Source organism: Linepithema humile, chromosome 2 (genome assembly GCF_040581485.1).
Source record: "Linepithema humile isolate Giens D197 chromosome 2, Lhum_UNIL_v1.0, whole genome shotgun sequence".
In the NCBI taxonomy this organism is placed as follows: domain Eukaryota; kingdom Metazoa; phylum Arthropoda; class Insecta; order Hymenoptera; family Formicidae; genus Linepithema; species Linepithema humile.
Genome location: NC_090129.1, coordinates 20494916 through 20504818, shown reverse-complemented (window position 1 = coordinate 20504818; position 9903 = coordinate 20494916). Strand labels below are relative to the sequence as shown.

The 9903-nt window shown below is 36.5% G+C and overlaps 1 protein-coding gene across 1 annotated transcript; it reads left to right on the top strand.

The window, feature by feature from the left end:
• The first annotated feature begins 434 nt into the window (after nucleotides 1–434).
• On the top strand, nucleotides 435–8870 carry LOC105679041 (homeobox protein Nkx-2.5). Its single transcript, XM_012378815.2, has 3 exons — nucleotides 435–1895; nucleotides 5123–5339; nucleotides 5507–8870. Exons 1-3 carry the CDS (start codon nucleotides 1427–1429, stop codon nucleotides 5829–5831), a joined length of 1011 nt encoding a protein of 336 aa, XP_012234238.2. The 5' UTR covers nucleotides 435–1426; the 3' UTR covers nucleotides 5832–8870.
• Nucleotides 8871–9903: the final 1033 nt, after the last annotated feature.

The window sequence follows — 9903 nt, the reverse complement described above, 5'->3', positions numbered from 1 at the left end:
TTTGTTGTATTTTACTGCAGAGAAAAAATGTTCAAGTTCAATAAATTAATCTGATTATCAATTTGTTGAGCTTGATAACTTTGTTGAGTTACTAAAAGTGTATACTTTAAATAAATACTTGAATAAGTAATCACGACAGACATGTCAATAATGAGACTATTGTCATATGTGACAACCGTGAGTGATTGCTTCGTCGCAAGAACTTAAGCGGCCTTTTATCATCTCTTCGCTGACACGGATGACAAAACGAGAAAATCTCTAAAGTGCCCGTGCGTTTCCGGCGGGGTCGCGACGACTACGATGATCTAATAAAAATCCCCCGTGATCCCACTCCGTCGCGAAATCTTTCTCGACTCGCGCCTACGTCTGGATTGGTCATTGCGGAAAAGCGGCGTCGCGGCGAAAGCCGCGGATTGGCCGTAGGGCGAGGCTTGCGTCGTGACGGAAGCGTCGCGTCCGGTTGCACGTAGGATATCTAAAGCTCCACCTACCTCAGAACGTGTGATATTCGCGCGTGCAAGCTCGATCGGAGAGCCGGGACCGAGAAAGTGGGCGCCTATATTCACGACGAAAAGCGTCACCGAGCTCGTTAAAAAGAAGATAAAAATTATTTCTATGATGTGTAAGAAAATTATTAAGAGCTACTAACATAATTTTATCTTGCGAGAAGTAAGAACTAAATTTAAGTGAATTATCTATGTAAAAAGAGAAATTGTTTACGAGAGAGAAAACACATACACAGAGAGAAAGAGAGAGAGACTCAGAGAAAGAGAGAGAGAAAGAGTGAGACAAAAGAGGAAAAGCGGAGGGTGAAGAAGAGCAAATGTCACTTAGGTGGGGGCTAGTCGAGCAAAAGAGGGAGGCTCTTTTCGAAGGAGGAAGGGAGAGCCGCAGGGTTTGAGTGCGGTAATTCAAAAAATAAGTCTCCGCGGGCGACAAGCACACTTGACCGAAGCACACTCGAATCGGAAGGGTCGAGCACTCGGGAATAACAATTAATAACGTCAGTCGACCTACCAGCGATCCTCTGGCTACTCGAGAGCCTCCAGGGATTATGTGAATGCGGAGGGCGTCTAGCATTCGTCGACCGATCTTCCGCTCCGACGTGTCGGCGACGCTGGTAACGAGTGAAGGGAGTGAGTGATCGCGAGAATTCATCTTATCTTTTGACTTCAAAAAGAAATTAAAAAAAAAAAGTCGAAATTGTGCGAAAAAAGACAAGATAGTGAATTTACACGGTGACAATTTGTAACATGTGACGCGCGATGAGCTTTCTCGTGTGTGAAAATCAATGATTATGAGGAAGAAAATTGGAAAAATTTGAAGAAGAAACATTGCGTATCTAGAAAGAACAGTTTCGAGGCAGTTTTCGTTGTGACAATTGCGAGGTTCTCTACGAGAAAGGATAATATTGAAACGCGGAGTAATGGAGGAGGATAAGCGCAGCGAAGCGTCGCCAAAACCTTCTCAACCGACTCCCTTCAGTATCGCCGACATTCTAAGTCGGAGGACTTCTTGCGCGGATTCGAGGAGATGCGATTTCGAGAAAATTCAGGCCGCCGTTTCCACGCCGATGAAGAGACAGAATCGCGAGTACGAGCGCGTGGAACACGAGCAGCCTGACGGAAGCTACGATCACGATCAGATAATTCATTATCCGCGATTACCCACCCCAGAATTGAACATGGCGCACGAGCTTGATATTCTGAGGAGAAACCTGGCGCAAGCTAACCTGTCAAATTTCAGCGGCATCCCGCACTTGACCCAGGGCACTTTCAAACATCACCTCGAGACGCTGGGAAATCTAACAACGTATCAGCCTGTCAAGGAACCGATGGAAACTTCTCACAGGCAGCAGGACGAAGCGTTGGACATGAGCAAAAATAAGTATTTAGGTACGCGATAACTATTCGCACGAACTAAATTTCGTTGTATGATTTTGAAACATAAAGCGCATCTCTTTTTTGTCTGATATAAGAAAATAATCTATTTAATCTTATTTAAATCTTCTTTCATTAATTTTTTAGTATTGAATTAAATCTAATCTGAATAAATAAAAATTTCATAGACAATTCTGTTTTTTCAAAATTATTAAAAATATTAATATAAAGGTATTGGAAAATCATGGAACACGATAATCTTATTAATAAAAAAAAAAGAGTTAAAAAATAAGATTAATTCTTTTGAAAGAGAAAAGGGTTAATGCACTTGATGTACTCCGAGCGAAAACATCTTCGAAATCCTAGAAAACGGTGACCCGCCGGAGGATCTTGTATCGGGCACGAGGATCCGGGCTTAAGAGGTCATTTAAGCAGATATCCGCGTAACAGGCGTGCTCTTTTCGAGGGTTTTTAAAGTTAACCCGAGCGTAGATAACGTAATTGAATGTAATTTTAGTAGCATAAGTGGCACTCGACTCGGCAGACGTCACGAGTACCGGCTACTTCTTGCACTTGTCCGATCTCTGGCCGTACTCTGTTCCGCTGTCTCGAGCACGCAAGGATCCATGGATTACCTCAAAAACCGTTTTAGATCAAGGTTACAATCACTAACGATTTCCGAGTAAACATTCGCGATTGATTTATTCATGACGGATGTAGCGCTAGGTGTTATAGGATAGCAATAATTCTTAGTTAATCATTCGCTCCTGTGTGTACTACTATATCTGCATTATGCTACGTTTTGCACACAAAATAGCAACATTTTTATTCAATCAATTGCACTATTTCGTATCGTATTCGCATTTACGCTATGTATTACATGTAAGAGAATAATGCATCTTTTGATTAATCCATGACTCCTTGGGCCTCCTTGAGCCTTGGGATTCCATGGTACATGTTTCGTAATATCCGTCATCATTGCGATATCAAAAGATATAGAATTATATTATCAATCAACTTGTACTTCAATAGAATTTCATCATTATTGATAGTGTCTACAACTCTATAGATAACTCTAACTGTTTTGAACTAGTATATTTATTCACTAGCGTAAAATGTTATAATTTATTTAAACAGTCTGTGTCCGATTAGATATAAAATTCCAGATTTTAATTCATAACCATCAATTTCTTTATTTTGAACTTATTTATACAAGGTGTACTCAGATGTCAAAGTTATATTATTATAGATATGATAGCATATCAGTAGATGTAAAAGTCATATTATTGTAGATAAGATAGCACACTTCTTCAAAATAATTTAGATCTGTACGAGAGATATAATTCTATAACAACTTTGTTACCAAAATTCATAATAAATTCAATATATTAATTCTAGATAATTTTAAAAGGACCTATTCAAGGCACTCAGAAAATTACTAGTTCACTTTCGAGGGGACATTTAATATGATCGGTAAAATATGATTCAGTAATATTGTCTCAAAGAAGATTGTAAACAGGAAATATACGACTATGTGCGCATAAAATTTCATAGATATTCTAAATATTTCAAATAAAGGATAATTAAAATTACGAGGATACAATATAATGCCTCTTAAAAAGATCGTCACCTGAAACCGCACGACAGCATATTGTTTGCAGCGGCTCGAGGGTGAAGAGGTAGGCACGAGCTGGCACCGATTCAAGGTGCACTCAGAAAATTACGAGTCCACTTTCGAGGGGAAATCTCTCCAGTCATTTAATATGATAATAGACAGCCAAAAGAATCGACGTTGGCACAACAGATTGTTTTTAACACCTCTTATTACGATAATAATTGAGATAACCCTTCCCGACCTTCGTGTGCAAAGACGGACAGAGGAACCGAAAAGCGTTTTAATGGTCTCGAAGGATCATCGATGTAATCAGAGTCGGATCGAAGCCACTTGCTCGCCGGGAACCGAACTCTCGATATAGACGCGGTGTAGGATGTTTGACGAGCGGCGAAGGATGAACGCATTAGCCGGACGAGATGGCATCTAGTTGACGTCGAAAGTGATCAAATATAGATCTCTCTAAATGCCCCGCGTCCCCTACTAACCACCGACGATAAACATTGACGTAGGATGAACGTTTTGAGCGTGAAATAATTATGACATCGCCCAGGAGTTTTACGATTAATTCGCGAATGTTGAGTTAGAAAAATTAACTTCTTTCTCTAAAGTAAGAATTTTTCCCTGCATTTGAAAACAGAGCAATAAATAATCATATCTATAGTTTAATGATAGATTACTTTAATTCCAGAAGATTATTTTCCGCATCAAAAAGGCAACATTTTATTAGATATTATTTTTTTATTAACCATGCGCGGAATTTTATCTCGATAATCGAAATGTTTTCAAAGATCAGAAATTTTCAGAGGCCAAAATGATGATTTTATATCCAATCAAAATTTGTTAAAAAGAATATATGTTTCAATTAATACGTATAAATTTTTATAATACAGTATACGATAATATAGAAAGAAATCTGCTAGAAATATAATTACTTTTGCTCGACTTTGTCTTTCTTTTATTACAATTGAAAAATTGTAGATTATTTTTTATTCATAGTAAAGGAATATATGCATTGCAAAGTAGCGGATCAAGCGCGTTGCCAAGTAGAAGCAGTCTGATCTGCAATATGATTGTACTCTAGTGGCACTGGTTAAACTTAGAGGAGAATTACCGCGGAACAGGAGCGTAAACATGTCGGAGTAGCGAGTACATGTGTTAATGTTTGTACGAGACATCAAAAGCAACGAAGCTCTCTTTCTCTTTTCCCCTCTCCGATTATTCGCCGTCTCTATGGCCGCTCGCTGATGGTTACTCCGGCTTTTCGGGCTAAACGATTGCTTTACGGTATAGTTGCAGATTCTCGCGTGAATCTAAATATTTATCCGCAAACGAATTTGAACGGAATGCTCATGTTATTCGGAAAATGAAACTTTATGATCAATGCTAAAACTTCGAAAATTGTCCCATTAAATGTCATAATTTATACTATACATTAAAATATTTCAAATCAGAATACCTACTAATTATAAACATTGTTTATACACTAAAATGTCTCAAAGCAGAATACTAATTGTAAAAATTAATAAACTTTAGTTTTTAAGCTTACTGGTTTCGATTTATCCATAAAGCATGTGCAAAAGGTTGTAATTTCATTTATAAAATAGAAATCTATTCCCCTATCTTACAGACGAGACAGAGGATGACGCATATGAATCGCAGAATTCAGGGCAAAGTTTGCAGAGCAGGAAAAAGCGCAGTAGAGCGGCATTCTCGCATGCACAGGTTTACGAACTAGAAAGAAGGTTTGCCGCTCAGAAATACCTGTCAGGACCGGAAAGGGCAGATTTGGCACGTGGCTTGAAATTGACAGAGACGCAAGTCAAGATCTGGTTTCAGAATCGACGGTGCAATCTTTTATCTATGCTTACATATAATCAATTTCAGATTTAATATAATAATTTCGCAAAAAGTTTGCAATTTTGGAAACGTAAATTCGATTTAATCAAGTATATAAGTATCTTTTTCTCATGCGTAGGGGATTTCACGAAGTGATTTTATAAATTGATTTTAGGTACAAAACCAAGCGGCGCCAACAGCAGGAATTAGGCGCCCTCGTAAATTCTGGGAGCGCCAGGCGCGTGGCTGTACGCGTCCTCGTACATCAGGACGAACATTTGAGGGGATTGCCTCTTCGCGGTTCCGGGCAACTTCCCGGACAAATGTCGGGTCCGCAAATGCATCCCGCGAACAAAGCGCTCGGCGGTTTCCCGTATTATTGTCTGCCGTATCACCCGCTGCTCTGCCCGCCCTTACATACCGCTCATATTCAGGTACAAAGCCCGATCACGCCCGATTTTGATCCGAACCAAATTTCGAAAATCAAAGACGAGAAATAAACGATAGACTGCTCCCGGAAGTGCCGATTATCGCGTGCCATATCGAAACGAGTGCTTCAGGGATTAATGCGAAATATCATCATTTAGGACGATGACATTTTAAATCAGTCGTGAAGTGTTGAAGAGATCTTTTTTCCAAAAATTTCAATTTATCTGAGAAATGAGTTGAAAGACTTAAAGTAAGAGCATGCTCAACCATGTCAAAATAAAATTATGACACTCTAGTCTTATACTTATTTAGATTATAATTAAAAAATGTTTTACATTATTTTTAAAATTTGTTCAGACGAAATTCAATATCACGTTATCGCAAAGTCTTTCAACTGCATTTATGAGCATTTTATCAAGGGAAAAATACTTTTTTAGTATCATAATAACATGCATGATAACTGGATTCACGAATCATCTTATCGAGCTATCTGAAATCATCGTATTTATTGTAATTCAATAACAGTATAGCAAGAATCATGTAAATTAGCCTGTAAATAAGTGTATAAAAATGCAAAAATATTGGGTCTTCTCTATTTTTTTCTGTTATCTGAGATATTAAGCTTTAAATTTAAGAAATAGAGAAAATTCAGAAAAAATTTTCAAAGTGTGCTAGTTTACTGCTTTTGTTAATCGTTTGATGTTTTTAACTTTCGTTTTAAACTTTCGTTTTTAACTGATCGTTTTTAACTTTAAAGTTGCATATCTCGAAAAAAAAGAAGGGATGACGTTACTTAATTATTGCACTGTCCCCAATTTCCGTGCTTTTTACGGTAATTACAAGAATAATTTTTTATGTAGAAATTGCAGAGCATGATTTTTAAATGAAAAAATGGTAAAAATAAAAGAATATGTTCTACGAATTGTCAACGGAATGTGTGCAATTATTAGCGGAATGTGTGCAATGTAAAAAGTATGAATTAATTCTTTAATGCTAATAAAATTTGTTCAACGTACGTCATGAGTGTACCATGTTCAAACACAATTTATCGTTTAAGTACACCCAGATGATGGCGTAAATGTCTTTAAATATATGTGTATCACCCGAATTGTCGTATTCTTTTCTCAATTTCCCCTTTTCCCCGGAATTCTTTCAATTTCGAAAGAAAATACGTCATCGCAGGTGGAGAATGGATTTTCTTGGCGGTATTGTAACTTTCTCATAAGGGTTTTAACGGTTGCGTCTGGGTGGGCCCAGCAGACATCAGATATGTTTATTCAGACGCGGAGACGAGCAGGCTTAACCGACGGACGAGAAAAAACCTAGATCTGACACTCATCTGTTGTAAACAAAAGTGTTACATTGCCCTCGCCGAAACGCTTTTCACATTCCGCCGTGTAAATCCTTACGAGGCGGTCCTCGAGTGTCAAGGAATTAGTAGTTTTTACTTTATTTGTTTAGATTTCCTAAGAGTTTTAATTGCATGCGCCAGCAGCAATTATCGGAGTTATTGTAGAATAATTAATAAGCTATTTTAGCCTCAAATATATAACTTTTTTGCAAGAATATTAATTATATATATGAAGAAAAAGATGTATTTAAATCTATCACATTTAGATATCTTTATCTAACTAAATATTTTATAAAAAATAAAAATTGATTATATTAAGAAAGTAGTAAATTTTATGCATATTTATTATAAAATAATTATTTCAATAAAATATATTTTTTAGCATGTATCTGTCATATAAAGACGTAGAAAAAAAACTCACATAAAAAATCATCTATCCGTTTCTTTTATAATTCATATTTTTGGTATCCTGAGTATCAACAAACTGTAGTGGCCAGCACAATTTTGCGTGACGCAAGCCACAAATTATTACGACGAGTTCCGACACTAACAGCTACTGTACATCGACACAAGGCCTCGTTTAACGCAAGAGCATTATGGCTTTACAATGTTTAGAACTGTTCTAAACGAAGCAATAATGGACTGCAGAAGCGACTATAAAGTCTGTAAACATCACCGATTTTCCATTACGTACATTGAAACACGAATACGTACGGATAGAAGACTTTACGTTAGTTTGCTTGAATCAATATATTCAGAGAGAGAGAGAGAGAGAGAGAGAGAGATTTACAATCAATTTTCAAAATAAGAAGAAGTCATTCCAATAGCAATACAAGTTTATTTATGTCGCGATATTGACATAAAAATTATAAAAATAAAACAAATTAAGCGCAAAGCTCGCCTCATTAGTTGAGACTCGCACATTGAAAAAGATATTTAGTTTTTTTATTTAGTTTTATTTCGAAATATTTATATTTTTATTCAAGAAACTGAAACTGTACCGCTATGAAAATGACAGTATTATTGTTTGCACGGCTTTATCAATTTTTATAAAAAGATCTTCAAAGTCTAAGTAGAGAATATATAAACGTAACACAAATTGCTTTCAACCCTTGACTCAGGAATTTGCTATCGACGTAACTGTAACAAGCTCGCAATTTGAAATAGAAGTACGTTGGTTCGAGTGCACCACTGACGGACTTGTCTCGTAAAACGAAAGGAACGATTTAACGCTCAATCAACCGACGAAAGCTAATTTTCATTAGCTGTTAATAGCGCAAGACCACCCTCTCCCTTGATCACCCTCTATGGCTCTACGCCTTAACCCCTCGCTATACTATCCTCCGAACGTACATCTTCCGTTTGTTACTTGAAAGCTTCGTGTGTTAAATGAATAGCATAGAAACCAGTATAGAAAGTTAACATCTACTTTGTGTGTGTCGTCCGTCAGACAATTTAGTAATATGACAATGATGTCAATTATATGACATACATACATAAAATAGATAGATAAGATTCTTTTTTATGAATTCTTCTCTCTAATTTATTCCATATTTTTAAACACACGAATTTTTCTAAATTTTAACTTTTTACGTCTTGAAAATTTATACTAAAAATAAAATAATTTTTAATATTTTCAAGTAAATATTCTCTGCGCAAGTAAGTGTGCTAAAAATTAGAATTGCAGCAAAAAGATTACTGGAGCAGGATCGATGTGAATTTTATTAAAAAAGAAGGAGAATCCCGTAGAGATCAATTCCGCCGCTGGAAACCGTACAGTAGTAGCGGAAACCGTGGCGGGATTGGCGTGGAGAGATGAAAATCTTTTTCCATCTGCACTCAAAAAAATGATCTTGCAATAATAGCTAAAATTTTCTAGGTGTATAAAATTAACTAAAACAGATAAATGATTAGCAACTGTTGTGATATTGCATATGTAATTACTTAATCAGTTTAGATAACAGAAACAGAATATATATCTGTATTGTTTGTGAACTTTAAAAAGAAAGTTTCTCTAAAACGCCTATCTATATAAGATCAATCACGTGTTAGATCATGCAATGAATAACATTTAGCAATGGTACCTAAATTTTTCAGAAGCTATTGCTAAAACATTACTGCTATAAATTCTATATGTGACAAACAATGTTTTCACAGATACGAAAAATAGCGATACATTCTTGTTGCGATATCTTGAAATCTAAGTTTATCAGCGAAATATTTTTTTGAATGTGGTAGTGGTGTCTCTTACAATAGATGTAAAACGGGGTTAGAATGGATTTAAAAATATAATCCAGATGCTTTCGTACGTAAAGCATATTTACGATATTTTATGGATAAAGATACGGAGATAAGAATTTTTCTAAGAAAGAAATCATTTAAAAAATATTAAGGATGTAGAATCAACAATTGCAAGTGCAAGTGCAATTCTTAAAACAAAAAAAGGACAAAAATAGAAAAGAATGCGACAGGTTCTCTATTTTCATGATTAAAACAAGCGCGCACCGCGAATCTGATTTCGCCATCCCCTCGAAGTAATATAAACGGAATTGCCGGTTCCAAGTTTGAGATTTCAGTCGTTACTTTCGTCTCTGTCGTCACTTTTTCCTACCTCTCTTATATACCATTCTTCCGACTTCTGACACGCGTTTCAATTGGGATGGTTGCCAAGGAAACCTAGGAGCCGGAGTGTCACATGGACTATTGAAGACGTTAAAGGGGACACCTCTCCTTCTCGCCGAAAACATTCGGAACGCAACGTCAGAAACGGATAAGATTTATGAGTTTAACGA

What these genes read in the sequence shown, in the direction of transcription:
- LOC105679041 (XM_012378815.2), top strand. Translation starts at nt 1,427, where the DNA reads ATGGAGGAGGATAAGCGCAGCGAAGCGTCGCCAAAACCTTCTCAACCG. An exon ending in GAGCAAAAATAAGTATTTAG is followed by an intron (nt 1,896 to 5,122) that starts GTACGCGATAAC and finishes CCTATCTTACAG; the next exon opens with ACGAGACAGAGGATGACGCA. An exon ending in ATCTGGTTTCAGAATCGACG is followed by an intron (nt 5,340 to 5,506) that starts GTGCAATCTTTT and finishes AATTGATTTTAG; the next exon opens with GTACAAAACCAAGCGGCGCC.